The sequence below is a fragment of the Podarcis gaigeae genome, assembly GCF_964106915.1.
Source record: "Podarcis gaigeae genome assembly, chromosome: 11".
Classification (NCBI taxonomy): Eukaryota; Metazoa; Chordata; class Lepidosauria; order Squamata; family Lacertidae; genus Podarcis; species Podarcis gaigeae.
In genome coordinates, this window is record NC_139687.1 from 56207912 (window position 1) to 56228234 (window position 20323).

The following is a 20323-nucleotide window of genomic DNA, read 5'->3' on the forward strand; positions in this document are numbered from 1 at the left end:
TGGTCAGATTCAAGTATATACACTTCCTGGTGTTGAGTTGGAATCTCCTTTCTTGTAACTTGAAGCCATTGGTTTGAGTCGTACCCTCCAGAGCAGGAGAAAACAAGCTTGCTCCATCTTCCATAGATACAATCAAGTAGACACTTCCAGAGTTAACCCCAAATACATTACTTCTGGTGAATGAGCCACAATAGCTACTGGAGGGCCATGAAAATTTGTATCCTGGGCATTTTAGACTTGTGCACCCCTGTACTATCTAGTGTAATGATCTCTGGAAGGCAAGCAAGTCCCAATAAGAAGTAATGACTCTCTGGTAGTTTTATGTACGTTTATTTACAAAAAGACACATCCAGAGCACTGCTTCTCACCTGCTCGCATTGACGATAGTTGGTCAGTCTGAATTTTCGCCCCTCCCACAGCAGGAAGGACACCAAACTCCCGTCTTTCCCCTCTTGCCCTTCCATTGCCATCTGATCTTATCCAGTCTCCTAGAACGGGGACTGAGAGGCTGGCCTTCACCCTCCCCACTGTCATTTGACAGTCTCAGACCTCTGCTTATCTGCTGGTTGCGTAGCAGCGCTCTGGCTGCCTTCCAACTCTTCCTCTTCTTGAGAACTAACAGAGTCTTCCCCAGGAAGGGAGGTCGAACTGTCCTTTCTCAACTCTGTTAGCCAGCTCTCATCTGCAGAGTCAGTCCCTCATCCACTTAGTTGGATTTCTGAGTCTCACTCTTCCCCTGTGCTCTGGGGGGGCACTTTCCTGACACCTGAGACCAAAGGGCCGCATTGGTTGTCAGATGTGAATTCCCCGCCCCCAGCTCTCGTACCCTATTAAAACAAACAGTAAGTGTGGGTACCCTGTGATGAGAAGAGTCCTGAACTCCCTCCTGGAGGAATTCCCTGTTCAGGGAAGTTTTTAATGCTGTATTGTGTTTTTAATATTCGGTTGGGAGTCACCCAGAGTGGCTGGGGAAACCCAGCCAGATGGGCAGGCTATACATAATAAATTATTATTATTATTATTATTATTATTATTGACTCACCAGAACCCTTCAGTGAATAACAGAAGCTAAGCCTAAGCAAAACATGTTTACAGAAAGGAAAACAATGAGTCCTCTCAGAATCTGAATACAGATTTATGGCTTCTTTCCCCCAGCAAACTTGTATGAAGTCAATGTCATCACTGGGGGCGTGTGGGGCGCCGGAACGGATGCTAACGTTTACCTGAGCATCTATGGTGAAAGAGGAGACACCGGAGAGAGGCACCTGAAGCGCTCAGATCACCTCAACAAATTTGAGAAGAACCAGGTAAGAACATGAGAACTTGGTGCCTAGATGCAGGTCACACGCCCAGCTAATCCGGCACTCCAAAAAGAGGCAAGAGATAAACATGACATTCTGCTCTTCTCAATTGTAGCACATCACCAAACAACAGCCCTGGAGTAATATTTCAGATTTACAGCTTCTACAGATTTGTTCCCAATGAGAACTTTCTCCCCCGTACAGGGAGGCAGTTTCCCTCCCTTAGGATCTCAGCAGGAAAGAAATGAGTTAAGCTCCTCCATCCCTTCCTCCTGCAACCCTGATAATTATCAGCTCCCTCCATCAGCTGCTATTTGTATTTTTTAAAATCATGCACGATAAATGCACTGGACGGTGCATGTAACATTGCATCCAATTTATCTGTTGGGCACTTGCAACAGACCATTAAACAAGCAGAGTTGGGTGCAACAGTTTGACTGCAAATGTGAACCTACCTTAAACTGAGAGGTTTGTAAAAAAAGAAAAAGAAAAAAGGTTTTATAAGGCTGATTAATATTCTACAGCCTTTTAAATGTGTTTGTGGGAGGGGGTGTTATTGTTTTGTTTTAACAATTTCTTTGGTTTTCTCCCTGGTATTTTTATCCTGTGAACTGCCCTGAAATCTTGTAATGAAGGATGGTATCTAAATAATAATAATAATAATAATAATAATAATAATAATAATACATGTCCTGGGATGCGGGTGGCAAAGCCTAGGACTCACTGATCAGAAGGTCGGCGGTTCGAATCCCCGCAATGGGGTGAGCTCCCGTTGCTCGGTCCCTGCTCCTGCCAACCTAGCAGCTCAAAAGCATGTCAAAGTGCAAGTAGATAAATAGGTGGGAAGGTAAACGGCGAACTCCAGGGGCGCTCTCTCTCTCGCTGCTTTGCAGGTGGACGTATTCACTGTTCCAGCCATTGATCTGGGAGAGCTCAAGAAGGTACGCATCCGTCACGATAACACCGGAAGCAATCCAGCTTGGTTCCTGGAGAGGATCGAGGTCATTGACACCAACGAGGACATCACGTGAGCGGATCAATGACTGTCCCTCAGCTAAGACAACATTCTGGGTCCTGACCAATTCACAGGGCAATTGAAATTAATTTGCAACTCCAGTTGTATATATAACCTAAATGCCCAAGAATTGCATAAGTGAAACAAGGCATAGAGTTGTTGTTAGGATAAACACTACACAGAACAACCTAAAGGGGGATTTCAACAATGGGGTCCTCCTTTGCTGGGGTAGTGGTACCCTTGGGTGTTCTACAGTGTAGCCCTAAACATTTATACCAAGCGACGAATTCTTTTTGGCTTCCCCCAATTTCCACTTCTGGTTTGTTTCTCCTTTCACCCATTTTGCTGCCTCTTAAAAGAAAAAGCTACTAATAACATATTTATACAATAACATCAAACCTAAAAACATAAAAATAACAATGATTACACCATATTACCTCTCTATCTTCTACACATTTTCTAATACTAACAATGTGAATGTTTATTTAAATCCTGCCATCAAGTCTATAGACTTTCTTTGTTTCTGCAAGTATAATATAAATGGTTCCCATTCCTTTTCAAAGTCACTGTTGTCTTTTTCTCTTAATCTGTCTGTCATTTTTGCCAGTTCTGCATAGTTCATCAACTTCTCTTGCCATTGTTCTTTAGTTGGTATTTCTCCAGTCTTCCAATTTTGTGCGATCAACATTCTCGCTGCTGGAGTGGCATACATAAATAAAGTCCTCTTTTCTTTTGGTATATCTTGGCTTAAAATACCTAATAGAAAGACTTCAAGCCTTGACAAATTCAATGGGAGTTACTAGCAAATAAGTGGATATGGGACTGCAGTCTCACTCCCTCCCACAGAGAATTTCAGTACAAGACTGGGTTGCCTTTGTTCTGTGATGCCCCTATACAATATCTAACCTCCTGGCAGGTCCCATTTGCCTTCCCCCAAAACCCAGGGTCAAAAGAGGTTTGGGCAAAGCAGCATCTTCAAGAATGATACATGCCTGAAGGTCAGATCAGGTAGTGTGGGGTTTGAAACCAGCCCACCTCCTTTCTCAAAATGGCTATACAAGAAAGCAAGCTGCTGGCCAGAGCTTTTGATATGAGGGCATTTATTAATGTTATACAGTGGTACCTTGGTTCTCAAACTTAATCCATTCCAAAAGTTTGTTCCACTCCTGAAACTGTTTAAAAACCAAGGCACGGCTTCCGATTGGCTGCAGGAGCTTCCTGCACTCAAGCAGAAATAGGGTTGGACATTTGGCTTCCAAAAAATGTCCAAAAACTTACTTCCAGGTTCTTGGTGTTCGGAAGCCGATTTGTTCGGCAACTAGGCCATTTGAGAACCAAGGTACCACTGTATATATTCTAAAATGGTTGTTAAGATTATCAACAACAACAAAAGCTGCGTAGCTAAGATTTCCTGGATACTTAAGGTAATACTGTCATAGGCAAAGATTGGAAGTAAAATTTTTTTTTTATTTAGAATGTTACCAATTAAGAGATCAGAGACAGAGATAAAGGGTTGGCAAAGTATGAGTAATAAATTTTGTAATGGGGATAAGAAACCTAGGATTAATAAAAGATGGTATAAACCCCAGAAAACAGGTGGACAGTGTCTCCCCAACATAAAGTTATATAGCAAATCGATTAAGATATACCATAGACTGGATAACAGAACAATGAGATTTAGAATGGTTAGAGAGTGGTAGACAGGAAATGAGGGAGAAGTTAGTGAATATATAAATTTTGATCAAACTAAATAGGGAATGGTGGCAGAATATTGAAAATCCCTTATTAAAAATCATCATTGAGATATGGGCGATATATAAAGGAAAATTGATACCAGTAAATTTCTCACTAACTCTGGCGGTGATGATAGAAGACTTCCCAGTAAATTTTAAAAATGGAATTGAAAAAAAAGTGAAATAGAAGAAAATGCTTAAAATAAAGGAATGGGTGGAGAAAATGAGGAGCAAAGAACAAATAAAAGAAGCTCTAACAGGAAGTAAAATAACTTGGTTTAACTATATACAACTGAAGCCCCACACTGGGCAAAAGATCCCTGAATTGCAGGGAATTGAAGTTGATGATCTTTGTGGTCCCTTCCATTTCTACAATTCTACAATTTCTTGGTCTACTGTCCTACTGAACTGCCCCTTTAAGGTCAAGCTGGAGAATACAGTACATAATTCATCATCAACCTTTATTATGGTCCAGAGACCCAACAAATTGTTACAAAGCAATACACAATTCATACAGCCTACCTCCAGGTTAAACAAGCATTTCGTTCAGAATATAGGGATCATTGGTTCTTGCAACCACCGATAAAAACTTGACCACTGCTAATGTTCTAGCATTTGTCCGGTCTTCCCATAGGAACCTGACATAGTGAGCCTCTGATTTTCCCGGGAAAGATACCAGCAAGGGTAATATCAGTTCAGCCCTGGCTTGCTCATATTTTGCAAAGTGCAACAAAATATATAATTAGCTACAAATCTTTACTCTTAAGTGCAGAGGGAACAGGGCGGATTGATCACAAATTGTCGGATCTGGATCCTAGCATGAAGGTGAATAAAATGGCTTTAATCATTTGCCCCTGCGATGGGTGGCAATCTGAACTCCTGCCTGCAATTTACATAAGGGGGGAAATAATTGAAGAGTGTGACAGAGTTTCCCCCCTAGGCAAATTGCAGGTGTAGGGCCCCAGATGTGGACTAGGAAAGCTCCCTCACTGACCCCCTTGTTCTGGCAACTTGTGCTAAAATAGAAGGTTGCGGGGAGCACCTGTCCGTAAGGGCATGGGATATGGAGCCAGCATATTTTCAGGAGTTCAGCCTACATTCGAGTAGGACCCTGGCAGAGACACATGCCCGACTGGCCTGTTCCCTCCCTCCTGGTCAATCGTTCGGGAGCTTCTTAAGCTTTCTTCAGCCTGAACATCACAGCGACTGATGCCAACAGACACTGGCACACTTAGGGATCTGCAGAGTTTGCACATCTTGCGTGACAGACCTCTGTATCTCAGCATTTTGGCTAATCTCCTTTATTTACATATAAACACACACGGAGCACTGCAACATGGCTCCCTCTCTCTCTAGCATTAGACAGCAAAGAGAAAAAGAAGAAAGGACAGTAGTCCCACTTCACGGAACACAGTAACACAAACATCCTGTCTCCGTCACTCCCCACTCTGTGGAGTCAAAACATACACCGTCATGTGAAAGACAACAACCCCATGACTGCAATCACGGAGCAGGAATTCTAACACATATTGCCTAGGCCTTTAGAGTAGGATTTCAGTCTGGAGGTGAGCAAGGGGAGATTGCTAAACTGTGCTGTTCTTGCAGTTATTATTTCCCATGCCAGAGGTGGCTGGCAGTGGAAGAAGATGACGGTCAGGTTGCCAGAGAGCTGGTCCCAGTGGACGAAGCCTTTGTGCTGAAGGATACCGACGATTCTGGGTCTCTTGCAACACTCGGCCTGGAACAGAAAGGTTTGCCACCGGCTCTTTACAATTGCTTCTGCATCCCAAAGGCTGAGAATGAGGAATGAGGAGAAATGAGGACCAGAAATGAGGAGAGGCTTTGCATCCCTCTTGAGTGTTTTTGCTTGGCTGGAATGAGTCCTTGAACTCTGCTTGAACACCTCTTCCTTCCTTGGATAGACGACAGAATTGTGTGGGCTTAAAAACTAGCTGACTGGACAAATGAAGACACCTGAAGGCAAATCTTTAATGGTTGATGTTTTCTTGTGTTTTTAATATTTTGTCGGAAGCCTCCCTGAGTGACTGAGGCAACCCAGTCAGATGGGCAGCCTATGAATATTTTTTTAAAAAATTACAAATGTAAACATGTGTTGTTTAGCTCACTTTTGCCTCTTGCCCCGCCCACTATTGGCATGTGGCCTCCAACAGGTTGCACAGAGGGGAATGTGGCCCTCGGGGTGAAAAAGGTCCTGTGTCCCTGTCCTAGAAGTATGACTCTACTTCGGGTCTTGGATCACTTCTATTCAGTGGCTAACTCACTCCATAGAATAGTCCTGTGTGTGTGAAGGGATAAGAGAGGGCATGAAATTCACCATAGCTTGGAAGTCAGCCCTTGCCAATGGAGATTTTTCTTCTCGACAGCTCAATCCACGACCTTTACCGTGACTGTGAAAACTGGGGACAAGAAACGTGGTGGGACAGACGCCAATGTCTTCATCGTCCTTTATGGCACCAAAGATGATACAGGTGGGAGCAAAAAGCCCAGCTCCAGGGCGAGATGGTGGGGTGCTGGTTGCGTGGCAAGATTCCGCCACCCACCAGTAGAAATAAAGACACAGGACACAGTAATTTAGGTTAATGGGCTAAAATTAGGCCACAACTTTACTGGTTACAGGTGATGAGTGGTATTGGCTTAGGCATTGGTCCTATCAACTATCCGGCTTCAGCCTGCTTGCTTGAAGACCGGGAAGGGTTAACACCAGCAGGGGAGCCCTGCTGATGCACATCAACTAGGAACTCCCCTGGGGTCACCGCTCGGGGGCGTGCCTTGTCCTCCATAGGCTTTGGACAGGGCCACACCCCCCAGAATCCTTTACCAGACTACCCTTCAATATCTGGGGGAGGTAATGGCGCTCTCCCCCCCATACATCTACATAACAATACCCATACCAGTGACTAACCGCCAAAGCCGAGAAAGTTGTGACGATTTGCTATGAGATAGGCGAAAAACCAAATGCCTGGTGCCAATTTGCCAAGTGGAAAAAATTCCTACCAGGCCCCTTAATGGCGACCAACCGAGGTCCATAGCAAGGTCAAAAGAGGAACCTTGAAGGGCGGGCGGGTGGGAAACAAACGCTGCTGAGCGGCCAAAGAGGGAGATTCCTGGCCGCGCTTGCCTTAAATGAGGCAAGCCACACCCACTGGGCCAAGGGGATGACGCGGCCAAGGATTTCCCAGATCGCGTGGGGCTGGGGGCCAGCCTCCGCGTGCGTGTTGGGGGTGTGATGCCCCGCAACACCACCTCCTCCCGTGGTCGGAAGTGGCTTTGCCATTCATATAACTGACTGCCAGGGCTCAAGAGAATTGGCATGGAAGGTTTAGCTACTCTTCCAGCAAATGCTTTTTCATCGTCTCATGGCAAAATTGTTTTCTCACTGGGGCAGCCAAATCAGATTGGAGTTTCTTGTCTTGCCATGGATAGATGAACTACAGTGGTACCTTGGGTTACAGATGCTTCAGGTTACAGACTCCGCTAACCCAGAAATAGTACCTCAGGTTAAGAACTTTGCTTCAGGATGAGAACAGAAATAGCATGGTGGTGGCGTGGCGGCAGTGGGAGTCCCCATTAGCTAAAGTGGTACCTCAGGTTAAGAACAGTTTCAGGTTAAGAACGGATCTCTGGAACGAATTAAGTTCTTAATCCGAGGTACCACTGTAGAAGGGATGCGGGTGGCACTGTGGGTTAAACCACAGAGCCTAGGACTTGCCGATCAGAAGGTCGGCGGTTCGAATCCCCGCAACGGGGTGAGCTCCCGTTGCTCAGTCCCTGCTCCTGCCAACCTAGCTGTTTGAAAGCACGTCAAAGTGCAAGTAGATAAATAGGTACCACTCCGGTGGGAAGGTAAACGACGTTTGTGTGCGCTGCTCTGGTTCTCCAGAAGCAGCTTAGTAATGCTGGCGACATGACCCAGAAGCTGTACGCCGGCTCCCTCGGCCAATAAAGCGAGATGAGCACCGCAACCCCAGAGTCGGGCACGACTGAACCTAATGGTCAGGGGTCCCTTTACCTTTACCACTGTATAAACTTTTGAGCTGTTGTGTGTGTCCAGGCCTTCTTTGGGTCTTCACCTGGAGTCTCTTGAGATTCCTTTTTGCAGTTCCATTACACAGTATTAAGTGCAGTTCATGTTCTGAAATGCACCAGATCTGACTGAATTAGGGATGGACAGATCAGTCAAATTCCACTTTCACAGGTTTCATTTTAAAGCATGATTCTTCTCATCATTTCTGTGGATGGTTGTTGTTGCTTTTTTAAAACAATTGTGAAAATCTTTCGACCCCAGTCAAAGGGAGTGACCTACTAATTGCAGTGACTGCATTTGCTAGCAGTAGTATAATTGCATCAAGTACTCTCTCAAGACCTCCAGTCCTACGATTGGTCAGAATAGGGGCAGGTGAGATATCAGGTGCAGGTGTTGACATCAGGCAGGTGTCTTCGCTGTACTCTTTTTCGGCATCTCCTTAAAACCTTTTTGTTTAGGCCAGTCTGTCCAGAAATGTAGAATGTTGACATACCATTTATTTCCTTTTTAGCTACTGTCAGTTTTGATTATCTCTTGCGTGTTTTAAAATACCTGTTCTTTTGTTGGCATCCATCTGTCTCTGCTGTTCTAACTGTTCTTTCAATCAATAATTTTAATGTTTGATTTTATATTTTTGTAATTTTCCTTCTGATCAAGTGGTGCATCAAATTTTGTTACGTAAAAATAATGGGACAAGGAATGATTTTACCTCCAAAGCATTTATTCATCCAAATTATATCCTGCCTTTCAGGATACAAATCCTTCCAAGAAAATTTACAAGTAACATCCAAATACATCTAAACATACACACAAACACTTATTCTTATTCTTATTACTATTACTATTTATAAAATTTATATACCACCCATCATCTGAAGGATCTCAGGGTGGTTCACAAGATAAAAATAAACTAAATAAACAATAAAGCATATAACAAGTTATCAGGATCTTTCCCACAGGGCAGTTAATGGCAGATGGCCCTGAGGGAGAGAAGAAGGTTGATTTGGAACAGGGTTTCCCATCTTCTCTTCCAAATCCCTAAAGACAAAGGGTTGTCACCAGCTAAGTGTGACCATTATGCTCATTTGCCTTCAGTAGCAGTAAAGCTCTGCTGGATGAAAAACAATGGCCTCTGGTCTATTTTTTGGGAATCCTGCAATGTATTTAAGATTTTGCTCTGCTAACTATACATTGGAATATACTCTGGATCAATACTGAGTAGAGGTTCAATGACTCAACAAGGATGCCAAGTGGCTACTGCTTTGGCATATGCCCAGATAACATCAACCGCTGGTGCCCTTTTAAAATGTGGCTCTTTGGGGGGGAAGGAGGAGTGTTATTGCATTGTTGTTTTTATTTTGATCTTTTCTGTGAACTGCCCTGAGACCTCTGGGTTTAGGGTGGGATATAAATTCAATAAATAATCATAATAATCCTTTCCTTTCCACCTCCCTCTGTGAATTAAAACAAAACAGGGACGATTGGCCTGAAGGCTTCTAAGACGAACAAGAACAAATTCGAGCGAGGAAAGATTGATGTGTTCACGGTGGAATGTGTGGACCTCGGAGACCTAAAAAAAATTAAGATTGGCCATGATAACACAGGTATGTTGGCTTGAATGTACAAAATTGCTCAAACGAGCTCTAGAGAATTATCATTCAATTAATTGGTGACACAGGTCAACTTGACCCTGAGACAACTTCTAGGGTGGGTCCCAAGCTTACATGATCACGGGGGCTTCCTTCAGCCATAAATATGATGGTTCATCACCTTTCCTAATTTGCATATTTTGGAGGTTACCACCCACACACTTCCACTGCACGTCTCTGCTAGTGTGGTGGCACCTTGGTAAAACCACTTTTTACTGTTTGTAGCAGAGTTTTCCCTGGAGGCAGAGGACAAGAACAGGAGTCCTACTCAAATTCACAGTCAAGAGCTTCTTTATTGGTTGACTGGTTGCACAAGCATTTCTGTTACTATTATATACAAGCTATTTACCATATTTTTCGCTGTATAGGACGCACCAGATGATAAGACGCACCTAGTTTTGGGGGGAGGAAAACAAGAAAAAAAATATTTTGAATCCCAGAAGCCAGAACAGCAAGAGGGATCTGGCTTCTGGGATACCGTGTGGCTGTTCTGGCTTCTGGGATAACCGCACCAAGCCTCTTCAGGGCAGCGGGATGAAGGCTCCCTCTGCCCGAAGAGGCAGGACAGGCACGTCACTGAAGGGGCGCTGCGCAGTTCTCCCTATCTGCGCAGCGCCATTCCCTCCATAAGACGCACTCACATTTCCCCTTACTTTATAGGAGGAAAAAAGTGTGTCTTATGGGGCGAAAAATACAGTATATTCCTTCTCAATCTCTCCAGCACGGTATAATCTCAGTCCAGTAATTAACATAGCAACACTCACAGTATCAGCAGCACACATTGTCTTACTTCCAACCTTGTTGTCAGCGTGCGTGCTGACAGCGTGTGCATGTGTGCTTTCCTCGTGAGGAAATTTCAGCCTGCAACTTCCTCCCTTTATTTGCACCACCGGCTGACACCAATCAAGCCTCGAGTGCCACTGCGACTCACTAAAGAAAATTCTGGAACCCTCTTTAAAGCTTCCAGGAACTTTTATCTGTTTCTTAAAGAATGTTTTCCTAACAGCATTGTGTTGTTTAGTCGTTTAGTCGTGTCCGACTCTTTGTGACCCCATGGACCAGAGCACACCATTCAAAAGCATCAATTTGCCAGGAGGTGATGGGACCAGTGGCCATGATTCCTAACAGCACAGAGCTCTTTAAACTTAGGAATATTTCCCTAATTCCCAGGTTGCACCACAGACAAGTGAAGCGAAGGGGACACCTGTCTTGCCAGTCATTCATGTGGAAAGGATCTAGGGGTCTTCGTAAACCACAAGCTTAACATGGGTCAACCGTGTGATGCAACAGCAAAAAAAAGCTAATGCCCTTCTAGGCTGCATCAACAGAAGTAAAATATACAGATCAAGGGAGGTCATAGTACTGTGTGATCAGACCACACCTGGAATACTGTCTCCTGTTTCTCTGCAGGTAAAGCTCAAGGTTGGTTCTTGGAATGGGTAGAAGTGGATGCCCCATGCCTGGGGCTGTGTCTTGTGTTCCCTTGTGGCCGTTGGCTGGATAAATCAGAAGATGATGGAGCCATTGAAAGAGTTCTCTTCCCTGCAACCCTACAGACCAGGACATATGTCCCATGTGAGTAGTGTTGCTTGCCAGAATATTTGGTGTGTTTTTAAATGATTTTTTAAAAAAATTGTGTGGAATCCCCTAGGTTGTGGAATTATGTCCCTGCAGAGGTGTGTCTGGCTTCTTCACGATGAACCTCTTCACTCTGGCCTTTGAGACAAGAGAGGTGTGTTTTCAGGACCCTTCCTATTATTGGGAATGTCGTATGTTTTAAGAGTTTCTAATTAAAAGACGCCTGCTTCTTGGGAGAAAAGCAATGACAAACCTAGACAGCATCTTAAAAAGCAGAGACATCACCTTGCCAACAAAGGTCCGTATAGTTAAAGCTCTGGTTTTCCCAGCAGTGAGGTATGGAAGTGAGAGCTGGATCATAAAGAAGGCTGATCACCGAAGAATGGATGCTTTTGAATTATGGTGCTGGAGGAGACTCTTGAGAGTCCCATGGACTGCAAGAAGATCAAACCTCTCCATTCTGAAGGCATTCAGCCCTGAGTGCTCACTGGAAGGACAGATTCTGAAGCTGAGGCTCCAATACTTTGGCCACCTCATGAGAAGAGAAGACTCCCTGGAAAAGACCCTGATGTTGGGAAAGATGGAGGGCACAAGGAGAAGGGGACACAGGATGAGATGGCTGGACAATGTTCTCGAAGCTACCAGCATGAGTCTGACCAAACTGCGGGAGGCAGTGGAAGACAGGAGTGCCTGGCTGCTCTGGTCCATGGGGTCACAAAGAGTCGGACACAACTAAATGACTGAACAACAACAACAATTCTGCCCTGCCAGGGAAGAATGGCAAGCTAAGCTGATGGACTATGCAGAAATGGCAAAGCTGACTGGAAAGCTCAGGAACCGAGAGGACAACAACTTTTAAAAAGAAGGGGGGAAATGTGTAATTTATTTAAGAGACCGTTGCAAGCAGATGAAAACACTGGCAAGATTTTAATCTCACTTGTAACAAATATTATAGACAATATGGATTGATATAAAATACAGATTGTAGAATAATATGCAGTTGTAAATGTTGACAATAGGACCCGTGGGGAGGGGAGTCTTGAGATTCAGAGTAACCTCTGTATATGGATAAGCATTTGGGTTGTTATAATTTTATATTTGTGAAATAAAATAAAAATGATTTCATAAAAAAAGACATGCAGAAGACTACAGTGGTACCTCAGGTTACATACGCTTCAGGTTACAGTCTCTGCTAACCCAAAAATAGTGCTTCAGGTTAAGAACTTTGCTTCAGGATGAGAACAGAAATCGTGCTCCGGTGGCCCGGTGGCAGCAGCAGGCCTCATTAGCTAAAGTGGTGCTTCAGGTTAAGAACAGTTTCAGGTTAAGAACGGACCTCCAGAACAAATTAAGTACTTAACCCGAGGTACCACTGTACACTGTTAGGAGAGAGGTTTAAAAAAGATGAAGTACATTTTGATATGCAGAAATTCATTTATCTGAAAAATTTATAAACCACAATAAAAAGGCTTTCCTAGCAGTGTACAAGTAAAACTATAGATAAAACAAATTAAATATTACAATAAAATGCATTAAACATTTTAAAAATAGTTTTTAATTCTGGAAAATGATGGTGGGTCATACATTTAACAATGACAACTCATTTTGCCCGCTGTTTACCTTCTTCCTCGCCTGGTGCAGTTGTTCCCTACGAGGTCACTGTTTACACAAGTGATATTTTTGGAGCTGGGACTGATGCCGACGTCTTCATTGTCCTGTATGGAGCTGACGGGGTTTGCACTCGCCAGAAATCCTTGTGCCAAAACAAGAGGGAGCGAAGAATGTTCTTTGAGAGGAACACCGTGAATCAGTTCATTGTGGAGGTAACCTAAAAGATGCCGTAGCTGTTTGCCTTCCTGCGGTCCAAATTTCAAGATCTGATGACTCATCCTTTGCTCTCAGAATTATCCTGTCAATTACATTTACATACATTTACTTAATAATTTGCAGTATTCATGGGTTGTATCCAACAAAGTCATCACATTATCACAAGGACTTCCACCTGTGCAATTGAATATCCTCCCCACACTATCAAATCAGTTATGGTTTTCTCCCCCACAACCGTCTGGTGATTTGGGGGCAGGGAGCATGCACAAGCAGACACATCCTTGCACTAACAGGAGAGCCTCATTGCATAAAACCTCTTTCCCCCTCCTCTAGCTAATTTGGATTTTTTGGGGAGGGAAGGAGAGAAGCGTAATGGCTCTAGGTCAAAAGCCCTACACTCTTTCCATGGCAAAGAGGTGAATTAAAAGGTAAAGGGACCCCTGACCATTAGGTCCAGTCGTGGCCGACTCTGGGGTTGTGGCGCTCATCTCGCTTTATTGGCCGAGGGAGCTGGCATACAACTTCTGGGTCATGTGGCCAGCATGACTAAGCCGCTTCTGGTGAACCACAGCAGTGCATGGAAACGCCGTTTACCTTCCTGCCGGAGCGGTACCTATTTATCTACTTGCACTTTGACATGCTTTCGAACTGCTAGGTTGGCAGGAGCAGGGACAGAGCAGGGACAGAGCTCACCCTGTCGTGGGGATTCAAACCGCCGACCTTCTGATCAGCAAGCCCTAGGCTCTGTGGTTCTATCCATGAATGTGGAGAAGAAGTGTACAAACATGGAAAAGTATTGCAGAATTGATTCCAGTAAATTCATTTGCGAACAAAAGCAACACATCCCCTGAATTGCTTGCAGTACATTCCACCTTTGTGGCATTCGAAAGCTAAAGATGAAATAAAATAGACATCTAGGCCAACTGCTCTTTTATCCAGATTTTGTTTTGTTTTGTTTTTTTACTGAGGGATCAAATATTTATGCCGTTAATTCTTTCCTGTTTGATCCTCGCATGGCCTTGAGCACTTTAGAATTCCTTTGGATGAACGCAAAACTGTTCCTAAATCTTATTTTTACATGTTTTGAGGTTGATGTTTTATACTGGCAGAAGACAGCTAGTGAGTGGGGAGAGGGGAGTAGGAGCAAAATGTTGCATGCTGTCAACTACTTCTGAGAATCTGTAATAAGTTCAATAGACCTTGAAAACAATTCCGGGATTCCTGATCATCCAAGGGCTGTGAAATGCCTTTTTAAAAAGAAAAGAAAAGAAAAAAGAAGTCGTAGTTTTACTGCTGGATCTGCTTTGTATTCTGCAGATAGCATCCTGAAAGCATTTAAGAAAGTGTTATCAGCCACACTTTGAGGAGGTGATTTGATGGCAATGTGGAAAGTGCTTGAATAAATATACCATTTTGTTGTTGTTTTTTGTTGGCTTCTTCCATGCCTGTCTTTAAAAGCACACGTGGCATTTCCTTTACAAAGGAAAGCAATTTATTTGGCATGAGCAGAAGGGGGGGGGAGAGAATAATTGCTCTCCTTCTAATGTTAAATGCTTTTCAGATAAATAGAGATTTTAATCATTTTTATTCAAAACAAGAGATGGATAGCACTCAGTTGGTCTGGAGAATGTTGGTGTAAACCCTGTCACCTGAAATGGATAATTTTGCAAACTCGTGGATCTACCCCAGTTTCAAGCATTTGCTATTGCTATTGTTGTTGTTACTATTGATTTATTGATGTGTTTGTTGCTCGTAAAGGATATTTTGTTTGATGCTTTGTTGTGTTTTTATATAGGTTGTAAGTCACCCAGAGTGGCTGGGGAAACCCAGCAGGATGGGCGGGATATAATTTTTTTTTAAAAAATCATTATTTTATTATTAGAAACCAGAAATGGAAGCTCTAGTGCAGGCATTTCCAAACTCGGCCCTCCAGATGTTTTGGTACTACAATTCCCATCATCCCTGACCACTGGTCCTGTTAATAATAATAATAAATAATAATAATAATAATTTATTTATATCCCGCCCTCAGAGTGGCTAACAACAGTAAAATGATACAACATTCTAAAATCATTTCATTATAAAATCAGTTCAAATCAGATTAATGGCAACCATTGGGCTAGAGTTCTGTGAGGATTGCCAAAGGAGGGGGTCAGGCTGTGCCCTGGCCAAAGGCCTGGTGGAACAGCTCCATCTTGCAGGCCCTGCAAAAAAGATGTCAAGTCCTGCAGGGCCCTAGTCTCTTGTGACAGAGCGTTCCACCAGATTGGAGCCACAGCCGAAAAAGCCCTGGCTCTGGTTGTGGCCAACCTAACCTCCCTTTGGCCCAGGTCCTCCAAGATGTTTTTGTTTGAAGACCGTAAGGTCCTCTGTGTTAGCTAGGGATGATGGGAGTTGTAGTCCTAAAACAGCTGGAGGGCCGAGCTTGGGGATACCTGCTCTAGTGCAAAGCAGGGCACAAACACCTTAAACATCCCACCTTCAAGAAAAGGCAAGAGATGGAGAAGGAGAAGGTCTGCTCTGCTCAGTCCCCCTCACCCTTTCTCCCCTGTAGGAGACATGCTGGAAAGATGGGGTCAGATTTTAGCTTGGCATTTTGCCTGAATTATTACTCATTAAATTCTGCAACGGGGATGAAGAGCCTGTAGCCCTTCACATGTCTGACTTCAGCTCCTATCATTCTCTCTTTTTTCCCCATAATGATTTTTATTAAGTTTTCCATTTTTATCATATTCACATTTTGTTACATAATTCCATATACCAAAACATTGCTCTAACAGAGCATCGACCTCCTTCCTGCCCTCTTTCCGACTTCCATACATCTTACTAAATTCTTAGCATTTCTAAAATCACTTCTTTTTTTACCTTCTATCTTTCTTTAATATTTCACCTTATTGTTGGTAAATCAGTTCCTTATATTTACATGACAAAACATTTCAGTCCGAACCTACAAACGTTTTTAGATGTTTACAATTTTCTTTCATGTAGAATATAAATTTGTTCCAGTCCTTTTGAAACAGTTTGTTGCACTGATTCCAGATTTCCCCCATCAACTTGGCCATCTCTACATACTCCACCATCTTGAACCTGCCATTCTTCCAACTCCTATCAACCTCAGCCGGCATGGCCAATGGTTAAGAATGATGGGAGTTGTAGTCCGACAACATATTCCCCACCCTAGCTGTAGTACGGCCCAGAATGCCCTGGGCAGTCTAAATTGGCCATTATTCTCTCTTGAATTCTTCAGCTCCAGCCATTAATATACGCCTTCTTGTTTTGTTTTGGCCAAGTTCATGAGCTTCAGTCTACAGCCAAGTCCTCTGCTAGCTGGAATGTGTTAGGACCTAGCACACCTTTCTGAGATGGTTGCAGTTTGAGATACTGCCAGAATATTTGTCGTCTTCTTATCCCATGAAGAACAAACAAGATACAAGCTAAAGGATCAAATAGGATTGGGTGTTGGAAGTGAGGTTGCTAAACTTTGGTTGATCCTGAAATGTCTTCCTTGATTTCTCCAGCTGGAGGACATTGGGGACATTCTTGAAAAGATCCGCATTGGGCATGACGACACAGGGATTAATCCTGGTTGGCATCTTGATAAAGTGCAGATACGAAGGCTTTTACCCAACGGAAAGGTGAGCAGAAAGCTGAGCATTTTGCTGCATGCACACATTCCAAAAGAACTTTTCTGCTTTGTGGAGCAGAGGGCTGACCCCTAAGCTGTTGCAAAATGCAGGCAGCAAGTCCTTACCTCCTTTTGGCCAAGAAGGTGGCAAAAATCCTAAGTTCACTTATAAACTAATGAGATCTGAACTGGTGTTACCAGGAACCACAGGTGGGAAGAGTTGCTCTTGTGCTTGAATCCTGCTTGCAGGCTTTTCATAAGTCCAGCCACTGTGAGAACCGGACGCAGGCCTGATCTTCAGGCTCCTCTTGTGTTTGTATGACTGACCAGGGAAAAGATCTTTGGTGGGATCTGGTGAACAGCTTGATGAAGATATTGTCCCAGTGTGCGGCAGCTGTAGGGGGGAAAAAGTGAATTCCACGTTATAGATTAGTAGGAAAACAACAACTTGCCAGTACAGAAATCGTGGAATACTGGGTAGAATTTTGGCTTCTGCATCTCAAAAAGGATATTTGTAGAATTAGAATAGGGGCAAAAAGGCACCCAAAATGGGATTGGAGCAAAGGCCAGCAAGGGATACAAAAAGGTGTACGGTGTAGAGAAAGTAGATAGGGAAATGTTTGTCTCCCTTTCTATTAATAGTAGTATTCAGTGCCTAACATCAATCTACAAATGGCTGACATTGAATCTGCTCCCCCGAGGAATAGCCCCACTGATCCTCTGCGGCCAGTTCCAGTCAGGCTGGCAGACAGCAGTCCTGAACACCCTTCAGAAACTGGGTTTTGCCCCTCAAGCCCTTCTAAGTTTGGGGTTGGGCCAGGCAAAAGCTACGGTCAGGCAAAGAATCATAGACACTGAGAGACAACAGGACTGCTCAAGGTGCCCCGACTATAAAATTGGAGAAATCAAGAGATATATAGCTGCACCGGCAGCATAGCTCTTCTTTCTCATCCAAAAATGCAAGAGGGCTTTTACACTCGCCAGAAGCTCGGCTCCGCCCTCACCGGTCCTGGAACGATCCTTTAAAAAAGTCCCATATGCTCAGAGACTTTGCTCCTGTTCATTGGGGGATATAGGAATCCCAGAGCACTGAGGGCTTCTCATTGGCTTCGCTACAAGAAGCCAAGTTACAGGGAACCAGGCAGAGGGCCTTCTTGGTAGTGGCACCTGCCCTGTGGAACACCCTCCCACCAGATGTCAAAGAGAACAACAACTACCAGACTTTTAGAAGACATCTGAAGGCAGCCCTGTTTAGGGAAGCTTTTAATGTTTAATAGGTTATTGTATTTTAGTGTTTTGTTGGAAGCCACCCAGAGTGGCTGGGGAAACCCAGCCAGATGGGCAGGGTATAATAATAATAATAATAATAATAATAATAATAATAATAATAATAATTAGGGAGTGGGCAGAAAAACATTCACCTGTACCCACATGCCAACGTAATGCAAGTGCTGAAATGGATTGTTTTCAGGCGATAATTAACAGGCTAGAGCAGATTGACAGCTGCCAATATTCACCTGCAAATGCCCCTCAGGTTATCCTGAGCCTGCCCTCCAAATCAGGTTTCTTTACAAGCTTGAAACCTGACTGGACCTCCCCCCACCCAAAAAAATGGATAAAAAATAGCAGAAGCTGCTGTGCAAGGGAACCCTGCCCCCCACTGCCATTTCCTCCCAGCCAGCTCACTCCCCAAACATCAGTGTTACAAACCAAGCACCGAACCCAGGATTTGCCTCCTAATGTCTTCATGTATCGTTATATCACGGGACGACACTGAGCAGGGAAGCAGAGAGCTGCCTTGAAGGATGGAAGAGAGCAGGCAATATCCTCAAGGGACTCTTAGATAACTGCATCAGCTTCTCTGCTTTCCCCTCCCTGAAACTAATGAGCTCTTGCTGGTGCACATTATGCGCCGTTAGCTTCTGGTGCTCCTGTGCTAACGGCGCACACTCTTCAAAATCCAGCCACATCTAGGAACAAAGGAAACCTTCCCCTGCATGCTGGGGAGGAAGCAGGCAGCCACCGGCAGCTATCTCTTAAGTGGCTTTGGTCTGCACTCGGCAGATTGGACCCCTGCCTCCGTCCCTCCCTCATGTGCCTCCTTCCTGGCTCCCCTTTTCCCTGCTGACATGAGCCTGTGGGGCAGGACGCCTGGTGGAGAGACCAAAGGAGAGGCAGGGCAGCCGAGAAGCAGGCAAGGCAGTAGCTGGATGGAAATGGGCAGAACAGATTGTGGGTGGAGAAGCAGCAAGGAGCTAAAGGATGCTCTGGGAAGATGGCGAAGGGGATTGAAGGGGCAGGAGAAGTCAGATACTGAGGACAGCAGCAGGAGGAGTGGTTTGGGTGGAAATAGGGCCTAGAGACCAGAGGGGCGGTTGTCAGGTGAGAATGCAGAGGAATGGCTGGATCTTTCTGTTTTATTAAAGATTTTCTTGGTTTACAAAAGTATGTGTAATCTCTCTCTCTCTCTCTCTCTCCCCCCCCCAGTAAATTTTTTTAGAGATCCGTTTCATTTGCTGAGACATTAGAAAGAGGTGGAGGGGGGGAGGTTATTGGGGGTTGACACAAGTGAATAGCAGAGAACCTGCACAAGCGACGCTGACACAAAACCCCACATACAGTGGTACCTTGGGTTAAGTGCTTAATTCCTACCGGAGGTCTGTTCTTAACCTGAAACTGTTCTTAACTTGAAGCACCACTTTAGCTAATGGGGCCTCCTGCTGCCGCCGCACCGCCGGAGTACAATTTCTGTTCTCATCCTGAAGCAAAGTTCTTAACCCGAGTTACTATTTCTGGGTTAGCGGAGTCTGTAACCTGAAGCGTATGTAACCTGAAGCGTATGTAACCCGAGGTACCACTGTATAATAGATCTTTCTGTTTTGATGTGAAATAGCCAGTCAAAATCCTTTGCCTGGCTTGCGTTGATTGGAATCAGCACTCTGGATAGCTCCCTGCAGACAGAGACTGGCTTTCCTGTACCCAATGCTTCCTCGTTTTTTTTCCTTTTTCTTTTTTCTGTAGCCATAACCAGCCCTTGACGAAACCTTGTTAATGAGAATGTTGTTAATGAGAATGCCTGGAGGGGATGTAGTAGCAGGCCATGGTGATGCGACTGAGCAGCCACACATATTCTTGCTGAGCTTTTAGATTTGGGTACGTGGAGAGGGGAAGGGGGAGAGGAGGAGGAGGAGGAGGAATAGGAGGAAGGAAAGAGCCGAGTGCTGCATGATCGTGCCATCATCCGCCGCAGGATATTACGGCCTGCCACAGGATAGCAATAGGCTGCCAAGCCGCTAAAAGCCCTGCTACCTGATTAGACTGCTAAGAAGCCTCTCTGCGTATCTATGCGCGGCAAGGGGGGGAAATGAGGTCAGATTAAATTGAAAAGCATTTGGGCAGGACAAGCTGACTTCGCTGCAGAGGGCTAAAGCCACAGCAACATGTGCCAGTTAAATTTTACAATTATATTTCATCTGCTGTGCTGAGTATCGGGGGAGGTGGGGGCAAGCAAATCGGAGCGTTTCAGTGGGATCTCATTTGCGCAGGGAGA

At 44.4% G+C, this 20323-nt stretch overlaps 1 protein-coding gene across 5 annotated transcripts in view; it reads left to right on the forward strand.

Annotated features, from left to right (window-relative positions):
* Positions 1 to 20323, forward strand: part of LOXHD1 (lipoxygenase homology PLAT domains 1) — a 195364-nt gene that overhangs the window by 95469 nt on the left and 79572 nt on the right. For 3 of the 5 annotated variants that reach the window (XR_014556163.1, XM_083702543.1, XM_083702544.1), the window contains 8 exons: positions 1156 to 1307; positions 2195 to 2328; positions 5655 to 5800; positions 6434 to 6538; positions 9570 to 9698; positions 11154 to 11318; positions 12963 to 13144; positions 16667 to 16783. Coding sequence is in view for 4 of the 5 variants with exons in the window: in XM_083702543.1 (XP_083558669.1) it covers positions 1156 to 1307; positions 2195 to 2328; positions 5655 to 5800; positions 6434 to 6538; positions 9570 to 9698; positions 11154 to 11318; positions 12963 to 13144; positions 16667 to 16783 (1130 nt within the window). In the remaining variant the exon portion in view is untranslated. The remainder of the gene's footprint in view (positions 1 to 1155; positions 1308 to 2194; positions 2329 to 5654; positions 5801 to 6433; positions 6539 to 9569; positions 9699 to 11153; positions 11319 to 12962; positions 13145 to 16666; positions 16784 to 20323) is intronic. The other 2 variants (XM_083702545.1, XM_083702546.1) reach the window with 1 other exon arrangement.